We start from the raw sequence: 18,753 nt of genomic DNA, 5'->3' as shown, positions 1-18,753 counted from the left end.
AAAACTACTGTATGGGCACACGTCGGGGCTCGGAAGGGAAGTAGTGACGTTTTGGAATGCAGACTTTGATGGAATGGTCTGCGGGTGTCATGTTGCGTTTGGAGAGCCCCTGATGTACCTAAACAGTGGAAACCCCCCACAAGTGACCCCATTTTGGAAACTAGACCCCCTAATGAACTTATCTAGATGTGTGGTGAGCACTTTGAACCCCCCAGTGCTTCACAGAAGTTTATAACGACCGGGCGTGAAAATAAAAATATCGTATTTTTTCAACAAACATCATCTTTTAGTCCCCATTTTTTTTATTTTCCCAAGGGTAACAGGAGAAATTGGACCCCAAAAGTTGTTGTCCAATTTGTCCTGAGTACGCTGATATCTCATATGTGGGAGAAAACTACTGTATGGGCACACGTCGGGGCTCGGAAGGGAAGTAGTGACGTTTTGGAATGCAGACTTTGATGGATTGGTATGCGGGTGTCATGTGCGTTTGGAGAGCCCCTGATGTACCTAAACTATTGAAACTCCCCACAAGTGACCCCATTTTGGAAACTAGACCCCCCACGGAGCTTATCTAGATGTGTGGAGAGCACTTTGAACCCCCAAGTGCTTCACAGAAGTTTATAACGCCTGGGCGTGAAAATAAAAAAAACATTTTTTTCCGCAAAATTATATTTTTGCCCCCAATTTTTTATTTTCCTAAGGGTAACAGGAGAAATTGGACCCCAAAAGTTGTTTTGTAATTTGTCCTGAGTAGGCTGATACCCTACATGTGGGGGTAAAACACTGTTTGGGCACATGGCAGAGCTTGGAAGGGAAGGAGCACCATTTGACTTTTTCAACGCAGAATTGGCTGGAATTGAGATCAGACGCCATGTTGCCTTTGGAGAGCACCTGATGTGCACAAACAGTGGAAACCCCCAATTATAACTCCAACCCTAACCTCAACACACCCTATTCTGAGCCCTATCCCTAACCCTATCCCTAACCCTAACCCTAGCCCTAACCCTAGCCCTAACCCTAACCCTAGCCTTAACCCTAGCCCTAACCCTAGCCCTAACCCTAACCCTAGCCCTAACCCTACCCTAACCCTAGCGGGAAAATGGAAATAAATACATTTTCTTTTAGTTTTATTATTTTTCTCTAACTAAGGGGGTGATAACGGGGGGTTTGATTTACGATTTATGGCGGTTTTTATGTTTGGCAGCTGTCGCACGCTAAAAGACGCTTTTTATTGTAAAAATAGTTTTTGCATCACCACATATTGTGAGCTATAATTTTTCCATATTTTGACCCACCGAGTCATGTGAGGTCTTATTTTTTGCGGGACGAGTTGTCGTTTTTATTGGTACCATTTTCGGGCACGTGACATTTTTTGATCGCTTTTTATTCCGATTTTTGGGATGCAGAATGAACAAAAACCAGCTTTTCATGAATTTCTTTTGGGGGGTGCGTTTACACCGTTCCGCGTGCGGTAAAATTGATAACGCGTTTTTATTCTTCGGGTCAGTACGGTTACAGCGATACCTCATTTAGGTCGTTTTTTTATGTTTTGTCGGTTTTTTGCAATGAAAACAATTTTATATAAAAAATAATTATTTTTGTATCGCTTTATTCTGCGAGCTATAACTTTTTTATTTTTTTGCGGATGATGCTGTATGGTGGCTCGTTTTTTGCGGGACAAGATGACGTTTTCAGCGGTACCATGGATATTTATATGCGTCTTTTTGATCGCGCGTTATTGCACTTTTTGTTCGGTGGTATGATAATAAATCATTATTTTTTGCTTCGTTTTTTATTTTTATTTTTTAAGGGGTTCGCTAAAGGGGTTAACTAATGGGACAGTTTTATAGGGCAGGTCATTACGGACGCGGCGATACCAAATATGTGTACTTTTATTGTTTTGTTTTTTTTTTATTTTCAAAAAATGGATTTATTGGGGAATATTTTTTTTTTTTTTAACTAATTTATTTAGCGATTTTTTTAAAATTATTTTTAACACTTTTTTTTTTTTTTTTTTACTTTATTACCTTGTCCCAGGTGGGACATCACTGTCCTGTGACAGATCGCTGATCTGTCACATCACAGATCACTGTGACAGATCAGCGATCTGTCACAGGCACTGCTGCAGACTTCCTCATGCCTGCGCTTTGCAGGCACTGAGGAAGCCAGCTTCCTCAGGCCCCCGAAGGCCCCCGTCGCCATCTTGGATTCGGGGGCCTGGAGGAAGGGAGTCCCCCGCAGCAGCGCTGCACATTGCGCTGCCGTGGGGGGCTCAGGGAAGCACGGAGGGAGCCCCCTCCCTGCCGATGCTTCCCTTTAACCCCCGGTACACCGCGATCGCGTTTGATCGCGGTGTGCAAGGGGTTAACGTGTCGGGGGCGGTCCGTGACCGCCCCTGACACATTGTGCCGGGTGTCAGCTATGATAATTAGCTGACACTCGGCCGCGATCAGCGGCGCTCACCACGTGGGCGCCGCTGATCGCGATGACGTAATATTCCGTCCATGGTAATTAGGTCCATGGTCACATGGACGGAATATTACGTCAATTGTAGGTAAGGGGTTAAAGCAAAGTGGCCAGACAACTGGATGTGTTTCTCAGAATAAGAAGGATAACGAACGCATTGTAATAGGGAAATGTTCCAATTTTGATTTGATATTTTAATCAGATATGTTTTAAGTGTCAAATTAATAAGAGGCCCAAAGCTGTTGGACTTCATTGAACTCTACAACGGTGAGGACACAGTCTAGATTTTCACTGCAGAGGTGGTTTTACATTAGAAATCATTATGAGTTATTAAAATCTTTGGGTAAAAACACAGACAAGAACCGCTTCATTCTTGAGAATTGTGATGTTTGCAGATGTAGTACCCAAACTATTTTTTTTTTGATATGTCACAAGTGTCATGTTTGACGGAACCCCATTAACTAGATAGAGGTGTGTATTACCTTTTTGTCTGCCTTATGTTTTTCAGATCCTTCCATTGTCCATTCGTTCTGCTCCATCTGCAGGTGGTCTCTTATAAGCATGTAGGCTTTCTCTTGCTCTTGCTGAGTTAAACATTGCAACTCTAAGGCACGTTTCTCGGTCTGAAGTAGTTGCAGATTGGCTTTCAGTTCAAATAGCTTTTTCTAAAGAAGAAAAATAAATGTAAAGTTCTTTCCGTGAATTAACTGTTTTTACTGATAAAAGTCAGTCAATGAGCGTGTGTTCTGTCTCTACATAAGGCGAATGAAGGTATAGCTGACTGAATAGGTGCTGAGAGATCTTTGTCCTACCTCCGTATCCAAGATGAGGAGCAGACAGGACTAGTCCAGACCCAGCATTCCTAGCCTTGAAAGTAGAACCACAGCGTTGGTACAATTCAAGACTTGGTTTACTTAAACCCAGATACAAAAAACTAATACTTGCCGATACAATATTATAACTTTCTCTGACGTCAGTTGCTGCTGGTCAGAAATTCATAACTTCACAAACCCAGAACAAGTGGTCCCTGTCTCACAGCAACTCAAGCTATAAAATTGCTGCCAAAAGCAGAATGGTATCCAGGGATGGGCAGGAAGAACGCCTTTCCTTACTAATGAGACTGGAAACAGGTCACTGGGACGTTACTCCAGTAATCCTGTTGTAGCTCAAGCCATCCTATACACGATGAGACTTTTTCTCTATGTAGTTGGTTTGAAGCTATATACAGGAGAGTACGTAGCTGTGAGAGTTGTATGTTACTCTTTTGAATTGTGAAAAACTGGAAGGGGGATATGTATAGGAAACAGAAGCGATTGACTAGGAGCGCACTAAAGGAAAATTGCACTTACAGTGTGCGGTGTTGTAAGTTCATTTTCCCCTTCGTCACTGAGGTCTGGTGAACTCCCTATTCTGGTAAAGGAAGGTAATGAGCCTTATTATCAGGCACCTGAGTCTAATGAGGATGACTGGCTGAGTGGAGTCACGGACTGGATATAAGGCTGCCGACGCCCTTCTGCCCTGCGGGTGATTTCTCTGTGGACTTCTAGGACACCAGTCTGATTCCTGCTCCTCTACAGCTAAGTTTTCTGTTTTGCCTGTTAGCTTTTTTGTTTTGTTTTTTGTTTTCCTTGCTTTTCTGTATTCTGCCATTCCCTTCTGGGGTGAGCTGAATCTCCTTTTGCCTGTAGCTCTGTCTTCAGAATATTCCTGAGTACTGACATAGCTTTTTTGAAGCCTAGCGTCTTCAGGGCCTTTTTTCACTGTCAGTCTGTTGGCTCTTATTTTCATAGGGTTTTTCACGGATTGCAGACAGCAGCCTTCCTGTCCTTTTCTATCTAAGTTAGCTTGGGCCCCGTCTTTGCTCAGTCTATCTTTCTGTCTGTGTTAGTATTTTCATCTTGCTTCACCGTCATTATATGTTGGGGGCTGCCTATTGCTTTGGGGTCTGCTCTGGGGCAGTTTAGATTTCCCCTTTCTTTCTTTAGGCCTATTTAATTCTCCGGCTGTGATCGAGGGGTCTAGGGCATCGTAGGAACCCCCCACGGCTACTGCTAGTTGTGTTGATAGGTTCAGGGGTCTGCAATCCGATAGCTGCCAACTTCTCTGGTTTTCTGGACTTAGCTAGCATTTCTGTTTTTGCCTCCTACGGTGACTCAATCATAACAGAATCACCCGCCATACCGCAGCTCCTAGGGTACTCAATAGCAGGAAAGAATTGTGTTTAAAAAAAAAAAAAAAAGGTGTGTGTGTATATTCTTTCCTCTATATCTCTGAGGCCGTAGGGGGAATTTTTTTTTTCTCTCTCAATGGAGATAAAGCAATTGTCTGATCGTGTGGAGCAGCTCGCTGCGGAAGTGCGGGGTATTTCCGCCTACCTTGCTCGTTCGCATGCTGTTGAACCAAAGATCCCTACACCTGATGTATTTTTTGGGGATCGATCTAAATTTTTGAGTTTCAAAAATAATTGTAAATTATTTTTTGCCTTGAAGCCTAACTCGTCAGGGAGCTCCGCGCAGCAGGTTAAAATTGTCATCTCTTTGCTGCATGGCGATCCCCAGGATTGGGCGTTTTCTTTGAAACCAGATGATCCTATTCTGACTAATGTGAACGCATTCTTTCAAGCTTTGGGGTTGTTGTATGACGAACCTAATGCTATTGATCAGGCTGAAAAGACCCTGTTGGCATTGAACCAGGGTCGAGATTCTGCAGAGTTGTACTGTCAAAAGTTCTGAAAGTGGGCGGTCCTTACTACCTGGAATGATAATGCCTTGGCTGCTCTCTTTCGGAAGGGTTTGTCAGAAGCCGTAAAAGATACTATGGTGGGATTTCCTGTTCCCTCTGGTCTGGACGATTCTATGTCATTAGCCATTCAGGTTGATCGGCGTTTACGTGAACGCAGGATTGCACGAGAGGTGTTGCCACCGGTTGAACAGACGTCTGAACCTATGCAATGTGATAGAGTTTTGTCTAAGGCGCAATGTCAGGAGTTCAGAAGGCGTAATAAGCTGTGTTTTTTCTGTGGAGATGCCTCGCATATTATTTCTGTTTGTCCTAAACGAGAGAAACGCTTTGCACACACGTTTTCAGTTGGTGGTGTTCAACCTAAGTTTCTTCTGGCAATTACTCTGATCTGCTCCCTGTCCACATTTTCCGCCAAGGCTTTTGTGGATTCGGGAGCAGCGCTAAACCTAATGGACTTGGATTTTGCTAAACGTTGTGGATTTCCGATGACACCTCTGCAGACACCTATCCCTTTGAGGGGGATTGATGCTACTCCTTTGGCTAAAAATAAACCTCAGTTTAGGACCCAGGTGGTCATGCGGGTCGCCCCAGACCATCAAGAAAATTGCAGATTTTTGGTATTGCATGGTCTGCATGATGCCGTTGTTCTGGGGTTTCCCTGGTTGCAAATTCATAATCCAGTTTTGGATTGGAAATCTGTGTCTGTGGTGAGTTGGGGTTGTCGGTGTGCCTTTAGTGAGGCTCCGGTTTTTTCCACCTCTCCTCAGTCGCATGATGTTCCTGACTATTTGGCGGACTTTTATGATGTATTTAGTGAGAATGAGTCTGCGTCCTTGCCTCCTCATAGGAGTTATGACTGTGCAATTGAACTAAGCCCGGGGTGTAAATTTCCCAAGGGTCGGCTCTTCAATTTATCTGTACCCGAGCACGAGGCTATGCGGTAATATATTAAGGAGGCGTTGGAGAAGGGTCATATTAGACCATCCTCTTCACCCTTAGGTGCCGTTTTTTTTTTTGTGGCCAAAAAGGATGGTTCTTTAAGGCCTTGTATTGATTATCGTGCCCTCAATAAAATTACTATTAAATATCAGTATCCGTTACCCCTGATTTCGGATCTATTCTCTAGAGTTAGAGGTGCTTGCTGGTTTACCAAGCTTGACCTCAGGGAGGCGTATAATCTTATCCGCATTAAGCAGGGGGATGAATGGAAGACGGCGTTTAATACTCCGGAGGGACATTTTGAGTACCTGGTGATGCCTTTTGGGCTCACTAATGCCCCTTCTGTCTTCCAGTGCTTCATGAACGATATTTTCCGAGACTTTGTCGATAAATTTTTGATTATCTATCTGGATGATATTTTGATCTTCTCCAAGGACTGGGATTCTCATGTGGAACATATTCGGACTGTGTTCCGGATCTTGAGGGAGAATTCCCTGTATGTCAAAGGATCGAAATGCCTTTTTGGAGTACAGAGGATTTCATTTTTGGGATTTATTTTGTCTCCGTCAACTATTGAAATGGACCCGGCCAAGGTACAGGCCATTTATGATTGGGTTCAGCCCATTTCTTTGGAGGCCCTCCAGAAGTTTTTGGGTTTTGCTAATTTTTATCGGAAATTTATAGCAAAATTTTCTAGTATTGCCAAGCCATTGACTGACCTGACTAAGAAGGGTGCTGATGTGTTGAATTGGTCTCCTGAGGCTGTTGCTTCCTTTCAGGAGCTGAAGCGAAGATTTACCTCCGCCCCGGTTTTGCGGCAACCTGATGTCTCACTCCCGTTCCAGGTAGAGGTGGATGCTTCTGAGATTGGTGCAGGAGCTGTTTTGTCCCAAAAGGATCCTGTAACATCTAAAATGAATCCCTGTGCTTTCTTTTCCCGAAAGTTCTCTCCATCTGAACGTAACTATGATGTGGGGAATCGGGAACTGTTGGCCATGAAATGGGCATTTGAGGAGTGGAGACATTGGTTGGAGGGAGCCAAACATCAAGTTGTGGTCCTCACTGACCACAAGAATTTGATTTACCTAGAGTCGGCTAAACGTTTGAACCCTAGACAGGCTAGGTGGGCCTTGTTTTTTACACGTTTTGATTTTGTGGTCTCTTTTCTTCCTGGAACTAAGAATGTCAAGGCAGACGCCCTCTCTAGGAGTTTCTTTGCTGATTCTCCTGTGGTGACCAAGCCTGCTACCATCTTAGGTGAAGGGGTAGTTCTTTCTGCCATCTTGCCCGATTTGAGACTTGCTCTGCAAGAGTTCCAGGAGGACAAACCTGAGCGTTGTCCCAGTGGAAAGTTGTATGTTCCTGACCAGTGGAAGAAGAGAGTGATGTCTGAAGTTCATTGCTCTGCATTGGCTGGTCATCCAGGTATTTTTGGTACTAGAGATCTGGTGAGTCGGTCTTTTTGGTGGCCCGCCTTGTCTCATGATGTCAGGAATTTTGTGCAGTCCTGTGGGACTTGCTCCCGGTCTAAATCTTGTTCTCGCTCTAGTGGGTTGGTGATGCCTTTGCTGGTCCCCAGGAGGCCATGGACCCATATTTCAATGGATTTCATCTCTGATATGCCGGTCTCTCAAAGAATGACTGTTATTTGGGTGATTTGTGATAGGTTCTCTAAGATGGTTCATCTTGTAGTACTCCCTAAGTTGCCATCTTCCTCTGAGTTGGTGCCCCTGTTTTTGCAATAGGTGGTTCGCTTACACGGGATTCCTGAGAACATTGTATCTGACAGAGGAGTTCAGTTTGTGTCTAGATTTTGGAGGACCTTCTGATCCAAGCTGGGAATTCAGCTGTCCTTCTCCTCTGCTTTTCACCCTCAGACCAATGGACAGACAGAGAGAACAAACCAGACCTTGGAGTCGTATTTGAGATGTTTTATTTCCGCTGATCAGGATGATTGGGTTTCATTTTTGCCCTTGGCCGAATTTGCTTTAAATAATAGAGCTAGTTCTGCCACTTTGATGTCACCTTTTTTTTGTAACTTTGGGTTTCATCCTCGATTTTCTTCAGGGCAGGTGGAGCCTTCTGCCTGCCCAGGTGTTGACACTGTGGTGGAGAGAATGCACCAGATCTGGGACCAAGTGGTGGATAAGTTATCTCTCTCCCAGGAAAAGACCCAGCGGTTTTCCAATCGACATAGGACCATTGGTCCCCAGTTTAAGATTGGTGATATGGTGTGGTTATCATCAAAAAATATTGCTATGAAGGTGGCTTCTCATAAGTTTAAGCCTAGATTTATTGGACCTTACAAGATTTTGGAGATTATTAATCCGGTCTCTTTTCGTTTGGCTCTTCCTGTCACATTTAAAATCCATAATGTGTTCCATAAGTCCTTGTTGAAGAGGTTTGTTGAACCAGTTGTTCCTGGAGTGGCACCTCCTGACCCTGTATTGGTTGAAGGTAACATGGAATATGAGGTAGAGAAAATACTGGATTCCCGTCTGGCTAGACGGAGACTCCAGTATTTGGTTAAGTTGAAGGGTTATGGTCAGGAGGATAATTCCTGGGTCTCTGCCTCTGATATTCATGCCAAAAGATTGGTGCGTGCATTTCATCGGGCTCACCCTGATCGCCCTGGTGGCGTGGTTGAGGGTTCGGTGACCCCTCCTCAAGGGGGAGGAACTGTTGTGAGTTCATTTTCCCCTTCGTCACTGAGGTCTGGTGAACTCCCTATTCTGGTAAAGGAAGGTAATGAGCCTTATTATCAGGCACCTGAGTCTAATGAGGATGACTGGCTGAGTGGAGTCACGGACTGGATATAAGGCTGCCGACGACCTTCTGCCCTGCGGGTGATTTCTCTGTGGACTTCTAGGACACCAGTCTGATTCCTGCTCCTCTACAGCTAAGTTTTCTGTTTTGCCTGTTAGCTTTTTTGTTTTGTTTTTTGTTTTCCTTGCTTTTCTGTATTCTGCCATTCCCTTCTGGGGTGAGCTGAATCTCCTTTTGCCTGTAGCTCTGTCTTCAGAATATTCCTGAGTACTGACATAGCTTTTTTGAAGCCTAGCGTCTTCAGGGCCTTTTTTCACTGTCAGTCTGTTGGCTCTCATTTTCATAGGGTTTTTCACGGATTGCAGACAGCAGCCTTCCTGTCCTTTTCTATCTAAGTTAGCTTGGGCCCCGTCTTTGCTCAGTCTATCTTTCTGTCTGTGTTAGTATTTTCATCTTGCTTCACCATCATTATATGCTTTGGGGTCTGCTCTGGGGCAGTTTAGATTTCCCCTTTCTTTCTTTAGGCCTATTTAATTCTCCGGCTGTGATCGAGGGGTCTAGGGCATCGTAGGAACCCCCCACGGCTACTGCTAGTTGTGTTGATAGGTTCAGGGGTCTGCAATCCGATAGCTGCCAACTTCTCTGGTTTTCTGGACTTAGCTAGCATTTCTGTTTTTGCCTCCTACGGTGACTCAATCATAACAGTGCGGCAAAGATGTGGGCCGAAAAGGAGTCATGCTGACCACCAGAGAAAACAGTAATAGCCCTCCAGTGAACGTGCAAAAAGAACTCGGAACCCTCCGGATCAGCAAGTCCCTGGATGTGTTTCTGAACAGGTGGGGCCCATGAACCCCCAGAGGAAGGCGTTTCAACAGCTCATACGGGCCGCTCAGGCCAAGGAAATGCTAGGAAAAGTGCTGGTCCCTGCAGATGCTTAAGTCGTCCTCCCGCCTGGCCAGACTGTGCTCACCTTGCTCGTACGAGCCTGTACGCGCCTTGAAGGGGTGGAAGTCCAGATTGAACCAGCCATAATGGACCAAATACCCTCGGGGCTCCTTATTGCCTGGACACTAGCCGTCGTCCGCGATGGTAACTTGTGGTGCGGTGCATGAACCTAGGAGAGGAAAATCTTACGGTCCCGCCTAAGAATGAAGTGGCACAGGTGCTGGGCATGCCGGCGGAATTGATACCACCGGAGGCCATACAGCTGGCAGTGAAGCAAGGGGACCCATGGACTGTAGCCATCACCCTGACGCCAGAGCACCCACCTGAAAGCATCAAGCAGGGGAGCGGAATCCTGGAGCGAATGCAGGGTTGAATTAAAAGGACTCTCACCGCAGCAGGTGCAACAGGTGGAGGCTGTACTGGAACGCTATCAGGATGTGTTCGCCCGTCATGAGGATGACTTTGGTTGCACAACAGCTATAACTCATGAGATAGCCATGGGGAATGCCGCACCAATCCGGGAGCGGTAATGGCAGATACCGCCTCAAATGCAGAAAGAGGGAAAAGAAATGTTGGCACACATGCTGCATAGTGGGGTCATATCGGAGAGCCAGAGCCCGTGGGCAGCTCCCATTGTCCTCGTCCGGAAGAAAGATGGGTGTGTTATGAATGGGTCACCGAGGAGGAGAGCGCAATAGGCTATGCCACCAGAACACCAGAGAGGCTGGTCGCTCAGCGGATTGCAGACCCCTGATCTTAACAACACAACTAGCAGTAGCCGTGGAGCATTCCTACGTTGCCCTAGATGCCTCATCACAGCCGGAGGACTAACTAAGCCTAAAGACAGAAAGGTGAAATCTAAACTGCCCCGGAGCAGATCCCCAAAGGAATAGACAGCCCCCAAACATATACTGTCGGTGAGACAAGATGAAGCACAAACACAGACAAAAAATAGACTGAGCAAATGATGGGGCCCACACTGACTAGATAGGACAGGACAGAAAAGGCACTGTCTGCAATCACGCAAAAACCCTAATAATTCCAACACAACTGATGTACAAAAATACTGAGGTTTGAACAACCTCGCCCCCACCATATCAGCACTCAGGTGTGAACTGGCGGCTAGCAACAGGCTAATACAGCAGGGGACTGAGCAAACAAACACAAGATACAAAAATACAGGGCAGGAGCAAGCTGACCCCTGACAGCAAGGCAAAAAGAGATGCAAAGGGTTTAGCAAATGACACTTAGCTGAAAAAATGCAGGATCAGGCAGCAGACAGAAATCCTCAGTAAGCAAAGAAAGGAGTATCACCGGCAGTCACTGAGAGAAGTCTGCTCGCTTATGTAATCCCAGTCACTACCACCACTCCTCCAATTATCTTCTGCAGCTGTTGGGTTAACATCATGTTGACCAGCACCACTACCAGCAGTATCCACCAGAGGGAGCCTTGCCTCAAAAGTTGGATCAAGAGAGCTCACAACAGATGGGACTCTGCGTTTTTGTGCGGACTATAGGCGAATGAATGCTTGTATGGTGCGGGACTCTTATACTTTACCCCGAATTGAAGAGTCGTTTTCTGCCCTGGGAAAGGTGAAGTATTTCTTGTCTCTGGATCTGGCCAGCGGATACTGGCAGGTGGCCATGGTTAAACATGACCAGCCAAAGACAGCATTCATATTGCCCATGGGATTGTTTGAATTCAAGCGGATGCCCTTCGGCCTGACTAACGCTCCTGGGACATTCCAGCAATTGATGGAAAGGTGTCTAGGGGACCCGAACTTTGAAGTCACCCTGATCTACCTGGACGACATCATCGACTATTCAGCCACCTTTGAAGGACACCTCCGGCGGATGGAACAAGTATTGAGTCGTTTACAGAAGCATGGCCTGAAGATGAAACCCCAAAAATGTCATCTCTTCCGTAAGCAGATTGAGTACCTGAGACACGTTGTGTCAGCTGAAGGAGTGAGACCGGAATGTGAAAAGATAGCGGTGGTACAGGACTGGCCTACCTTGAAGACAGGGAAGGACATTCGGGCCTTTCTGGGACTGACTGGGTACTACCGGAAGTTCATGAAGAATTTCACCCACAAAGCTAATCCACTGCTGGAACTACTAAATGGAGTGCCGTCGGGTTCGAAGAATCGGGTTATCCAGTGGGGAAGCCGTCAAGAAGAAGTCTTTCGAACCCTGAAGATGGCCTTACGCCAACTTATCCCAGCCCTTCATCCTTCACACAGATGGGAGTCTGCATGGACTGGGGTCCGTGCTGTCACAGATGCAAAACGGGAAAGAATGAGTAATCGCCTATGCGAGTCGGTCCCTCCATGACTCGGAATGAAACCCAGACAATTCAAGCTCATTCCAGCTGGAACTGCCGGCATTAGTGTGGGCGCTGACCGAGAAGTTCGCCGAATACCTGTCCGGATCCGAAGTCCTAGTGCGTACCGACAACAATCCATTAGCCCACCTGGAAAATGGCAAACTGGGGGCCTTAGAGCAACGGTGGGTGGCCGGGAAGGCAAAATACCGGTACAAAATCGCATACCGGGCCGGAGCTGAGAACACACATGCTGATGATCTGTCGAGAGTGACTCGTGAGTGACCTGAACGCAACAAGGATGAAGATTTGGAAGCAGAAGAGATTCCTGGTTTCTGGAACTTTGTCGGGTTGTTTACGGCGACGCAGGGACAGATCGGAGAGGCGTCTGGAGACCAGGTTCTGGGGCAACCCAGGGATGACTGGGTGCGAAACCAGCAGGAGGATAAGGAGCTAGCGCAGCTAAGACAGTGGGTGGCCCTGAAGCAACTCCCCAGCCGGTGCAAAATACGTTCTGTCCCCGGGAACTCTGCAGATTCTAAGGCAGTGGGAAAGACTCCAGCTGGAAGATGGCTTGCTATATCGAAGAGTACAGTTGGTACGGGAGCTGGGGGTCACCTGGCAAGTGGTACTTCCGGAGAAGTTGATCCGAGTCGTGGCTACGGAGGACCATGAGAGAGGGGCTCACTTTGGCCCGGAGAAGACGTTCCAGTGGCTACAGAAGCTGGTATTTCATCCCCGGTTGAGGGCTGCAGTAGAGGAGGCATGCCAGCGATGTCAGAGCTGTGAACTAGCCAAACCTCTAGAGCAAGAGACCCCAACGCAAACCATCATGACTTCCGTCCCCCTAGAGCTGTTGATGATCGACTACTTGACTGTGGGTCCGGCTCATCTCGGATATGAACATTGTCTGGTGATGACTGATCACTTCACTAAGTTCGCTGTGGTGACTCCAACTCGGGATCAGACTGCCGAGTCAGCGGCACAGGTTATCTGCCGAGACTTCATACGGGTGTACGGTTCCTCAAAGATGATCCACTCTGACCAGGGCGCTTGCTTCTAAGACCGAGTCATGGAATAGTTACATCGCCTGTACAAGATCGACAAGTCAAGGACAACACCTATCATCCTCAGGGGAATGGAGCTTGTGAACACTTCAATCAGATTCTGATTCAGATGCTCCAAACATTGAAGGAAGATCGGAAAATACAGTGGCCTGAATACGTGGCAGAATTATTTTGGGTATATAACAATCGAGTGCACAGTTCAACAGGATACACTCCATATACTCTGCTGTTCGGGCGAAAAGGACAAGAAATCACACAGCTGGAGTTGGATCCTGGAGAAGACTATCCACGGACGGGGGGGTGTTCCTGGGTCCTAGAGCATCGTAATCAGCTGCAGATTCTTCATCGGCTGGTGCAGACCAAGTTCCAGGAACTCCGACACCATAAAGTGATGCCTCTTCGACGGACAGCTCCCAAGGCCGGAGGTGTTGGTCAGACAAGCGGCCTCGGGGCTAGTTAGAACATCGGTGGGAAAAGAGCCGTATCAGGGTAAACACCGAGTTAGATCCGGTGGTCCAGTATATGAAGTACAACCCAAAGGGGAAGAAGGGACAACTACTCGGATAGTCCTTGCCTGTCACGGGATCCAGAAGAGGAGAGAGTGCCGGACGCTACCGAATCGTTCACCCCCACGTTCCTAGATTGTGATGAGGAATAACCACTTGGCTTACTCCCAGAATTAGAAAGTTCGTCACCAGCCAGTCCAAGGGAAGTGTGTAGGCCTGAAACTCCAGAATCGACTGATCCAGTGAACCCAGACGTGCTTCCGTCTTCTACCACGCAGCCTGACTCCACCACTCAACCTCAACTACGCTTTACTGAACGGACAACAGCTGGAGTACCTCCCATTCGATATGATCAAGACCAGTTTATTTGGCAGCGTATTGTTTGAGAAATGGAAGAGTGTGAATGCCTGATGAAGGAACTCTCGCCCGTGGAATGGCGAGTTAAAGGAGGGGAAAATGTAAGGAGGAAGACCGGGCTGCAGGTACTTGCACTTAGCTGGGGCCGCAACTGTAGGGGCTGCGTCCTATGTTTCCTGGGTGAAGGAATAGGGGGCTGGACAAACCCCATGATGTGGGGAGAGGGGGTGTGTACACAGGAAACTCAGATCAGAAAGTGTGCAAAGGGACAGTTAGTTGCCGGCCGCCGGATAGTGCAGTAGAGTGAGTAGCGTGTTATGCACCCAGCTCCGCAGTGCCAAGCCGGGCAGCGTCAAGACTTACCCGCACGTTATAGCGGGACTGGGCCTAAGGAGAGCGCCGTGCGTCTGGATAAGCGTTGGGCGGTGTTCATAGGGAGGAGTGTGTCAGCTGCAAGACTCTGGGGTGTGTCTACCCCAGCGGACATCAGCTCAGGTGCGCTACTGAGACTTCTGCTATTTCTTTGGCCCTCACTGATCAAGCTCATGTACTGGGGCTTAGTGGGTAAAACTGGAGACCGCCCACTGCCTCTAGAAGATAGATTGCTATTCTCGGACCCCATCAGAGGACTCTACACCAGCCATTGCCGGCACTACTACCCCCATCGGACTATGGCTTAAAGAGCATCAGCGGGAGCCATGATAAGTGTTATTTGAATATAGGACTGTTGCTTTAATTCTGCCTGTTCCTTTAACTCTGATTCATTGTTTATTAACTCCCTGCCGGATCATCCCTTAATTTGACTGTTATATTAAATTATTTTGTTATACCATACTGCTCTGCAATCCCTGCGTACTGCATCTCAGCACCTGCTTACACAGTATTTAGAGGATCTGTCCTGTGCGGTGTAGTATATAGAGGATCTGTCCTGTGTTTTCGGACTTCTGTAACATCATTTGGTTGATAATTCATACTTATTAGCTTCATATTCATCATCTTCAGAAGCCTTTGGAATATAATATTGTAAAAGTGAAAGCAAGTTGGTGAAGTTGTTGGTAAGTCATTTGTGAAAGTAATTGTAATCTTTACTATTTCTCCATTGCGTGTGTGGCTAACCACCTCATTGATCTTATTTAGTTTCTTTGGCAAGAAAAGAACAGCTCCATCAAAACCACGTGCTTTTCCTATTAATTCATCATTCTGGTAAAGCAGAGGTGACATTAGGGATCTAGATAACATCTGTGGACTGTAGTCAACATGGTACTGTGACAACACCCACTGGGGTCTACCTATCAATTTAATATAGTTTGTGCACATCTGAATAGAATTGTGAGAAAAACAGATTTTGATTCAATGACATGTTGGAAAACACCCATATCATGGAAGTCACGTCTACGACCACCACGCTCTCTAATTGACACATCTTGAAATCCAGCTGAAATGTCAAAATCTCTAGCTTCTGTTCTAGAAACTGCAGGGCTCCTTTTTGACGTCCTCGCCCATCAAGTTCAGTATTAGAAGGTGATGGATTGTCAGAATCCAGCCCAGGAACACCAGGCTTGGGTAGCTGTGAGTCCTGGCCCACGTGCTCTTGCTCTGTCTCTTCCAGTCATGATTTAGTCACGAAGCTTTCGCCATTGTAATCCGCTGACAGAGTACAACACTGCCCAAGCGTTCACCCTCTGTTCCTTAGACTTTCTATGTGCGCAGTAACTGCCTCTCGGCAGAAGATGATGATGGTGGTGGTAGTAGCAGTTGGTGCATTTGAGACCCAGTCATGAAGTAGCCATAATAATTTGAAACAGAAGTATTTTTACCGAGATACCATACTGTTCAATATGTGGCCTGTATTTTTTTTTTTTTTTTACCACAAAATATTGTATACAAATAGGGTAAGACACAGCCAAAAATGTTGAATGTATGTCTGAAATGCCCAAATTTGTTGATAAGAAGTTTGACGGAGATACCACACTGTTAAATATGGCCTGTATTTTTGCTTTGTTTACAGCAAAATAGTGTATACAAATAGGGAAGGACACAGCAAAAGCAGTTGAATGGAGCCCTCAAATGCCACAATTTTTTGCCCACAGATAGAAGAGACGTCTGACGAAGATACCACACTGTTCAATATGTGGCCTGTATTTTTTTTTTGTTTTTACCACAAAATAGTGTATAGAACTAGAGTAAGACACAGCAAAAAAAAGGTGAATGTAGGCCTGAAATGCCCAAATTTGTAGCCCACAGACAGATGAGGCTTCTGACAGAGATACCACACTGTTAAATATGTGACCTGAATTTTTGTTTTTTGTTTACAGCAAAATAGTGTATAGAAATAGAGTAAAAGAGCAAAAACAGTTGAATGGAGCCATCAAATGCTAAAATTTTTAGCCCACAGATAGAAGAGGCGTCTGATGGAGATACCACATTGTTAAATATGTGGCCTGTGCTTTTTTGTTTTGGTGAGCAAAATTGTGTCAATAAGTAGGCTATGACACAGTAAAAAACATGCTATGGAGACCTGAAATGGCACAATTTTGAGCATAATGATATGCAATTCGTGTGGCGGACAAAACCCAGTATAAAATACCTGCCCTGTAGCTAAATATTTTTTTGGCAGCTAAGTATTTTTTTGGGCAGCAAATTGGTGTCAAAAAATTGTATAAGACACTCCAAAAAAATTCTACAGTACCACAAAAAATAGCAGAATTTTCTGCGCACTCAGATGTGATGGCTGGGACGGGTAAACCCGTTTAAAATTGTTGGATTTTCACGATGTACTATGAAAAGGATCTGGCTGTAGTCTGCAGTGTCAACAAGCAAATGGAAAAAAAAGGGGGCTCTGGATTGCTTTGGAATGAAAAAATTCAGGATTAATATGCAAAAAAAATTATTCCTAGCCACTGAAACCTGGGGCTAGGTATATACAGTCAATATATGTAATAGGCAGCAGCATGTACAATGCCTGCATGTCTTGCACTGATATGTATATAGCCACATACACTCCCCTGCCTACCTAGCACTCAAATCTATATAGCCCGTAATTAGTCCTTAGAAGGACTGTTGGTTTAGCTGGATCTGGGGATTCTATGATGGTATACCCACACTAACTTATAAACCCTCAAATCTGACCCTATTTCGGCAGCAACTCTTCCTACACTGTCTGAATTTGGAGTTGAATGCGATGAGCAGGGCGGCGGCAGGTCTCTTATAGACCTGAGGATGCTGTGTGGCCAGCCAACCACTGTAATACACCAACCAAGATCGCTAAGGCATTTCAGTGCATGGCAGACAATCCCTGCATGTTGATTGGCTCTCTAAAGAGCGCCAAACATGCAGGGCGGGGACCCGAGCTCCCGCTGAGCAAACCCAGAAATTAAAGAGATACTTGGGCAAGTAACGAGCATTACCAAGCATGCTCACTCATCACTAGTTAATAAGTGAAACTGGACTCCACAATTTAATACACAACTTCTCCTGAAAGCAGTGATGCCCCATATGGTTTTGACACAATTATTTTTGTTTACCCCAATACATATTTGGGAACAAAAATAAATGAAGTGATTAAACAAAATATTTAAAGATTTAGAATATTGAATTTTATTGATCACCATAAAAATATATTTAATCAGAATTTTACAGAAATATTAGGCACAAAAAAATGGAGGCAAAAATAAGAATCCACATAAATAGTGATGAAATATATTTTTTTTCCCGAAAAAAATCTGACTCAAGCTAAATTCTTTACAATCATTAGAAAAAGTTCTAGAGCTGTAAACAAGTACAAAACAAAGTGCTTAGTGCAAAATAAATTAGAATTTAATACATGTGACTATTTTAGCTAGTCTATATTAAAGCCTGTGCACTATTTAATATGTACCACTAGATAGCGTTGCCATCATAAAGACTCAGCTATAAGAAAAATTTCATAACAGAAAATACAATAAAGCCCCCGTTACACACTGCGATATCGCTAGCAATATCGCTGCAAAGTCACCGATTTTGTGACGTTGCAGCGATATTACTAGCGATATCGCTGCATGTGATACTTACCTCCGACCGGCTCCCCCGCTGGTTATCGCTGATCGCACGAGAAGCTGCTGGATCATTTCTCGTCGGTCACTTCCTGCGGCTCTTCCTGCTGTGACGACGAGCGACACGTGGAGCTGGGCGGGAGGACGCAGGATCGCCTCGTCTGACAGGTAAGTAGCGATCCCCGTCCCCAGCGATGTCGCTAGTGAGATCTGCCTGAGTGGCAGCTCACTAGCGACCACCTAGCGATGCACCAGCGATCCTGACCGCGTCATATCGCTAGTCGGGATCGCTGGTGCATCGCTAGGTGTAACGGTACCCTAATTCTATCTCTCATAGTGAGCACAAAATATCAGGAAAACATCAATCATTGAAACAGACCCACTATGTATTCAATAATCAGCCATAAAGTTTGATAAGTTAGTTATAAGAATGAAAAAGTTTTAGGGTCATAGCGATTTTAGCCTTTTTTGAGATCATGAAAAAGTGAATGGAAAGTTTTTACCTGACTAAATAAAGTGCCACAGTAGAAGATTACTAGAGCCCAAAAGTGACCCTATTGTAGAAATTGCACCTCTCCATGAATTCATCTATGGCTGCAGTGACTATTCTG

General features: G+C 45.6%; 1 protein-coding gene across 3 annotated transcripts in view; it reads right to left on the bottom strand.

The window, feature by feature from the left end:
• Positions 1–18,753, bottom strand: part of USHBP1 (USH1 protein network component harmonin binding protein 1) — a 174,306-nt gene that overhangs the window by 29,548 nt on the left and 126,005 nt on the right. For all 3 annotated transcript variants that reach the window (XM_073547902.1, XM_073547893.1, XM_073547912.1), the window contains exon 12: positions 2,949–3,131. In XM_073547902.1, the coding sequence (XP_073404003.1) occupies positions 2,949–3,131 (183 nt within the window). The remainder of the gene's footprint in view (positions 1–2,948; positions 3,132–18,753) is intronic.

Source organism: Dendrobates tinctorius, unplaced genomic scaffold, assembly GCF_039654945.1.
Source record: "Dendrobates tinctorius isolate UK_male_01 unplaced genomic scaffold, ASM3965494v1 ptg000011l, whole genome shotgun sequence".
Taxonomy (NCBI): domain Eukaryota; kingdom Metazoa; phylum Chordata; class Amphibia; order Anura; family Dendrobatidae; genus Dendrobates; species Dendrobates tinctorius.
This window is presented reverse-complemented; position numbering and strand designations above follow the sequence as displayed.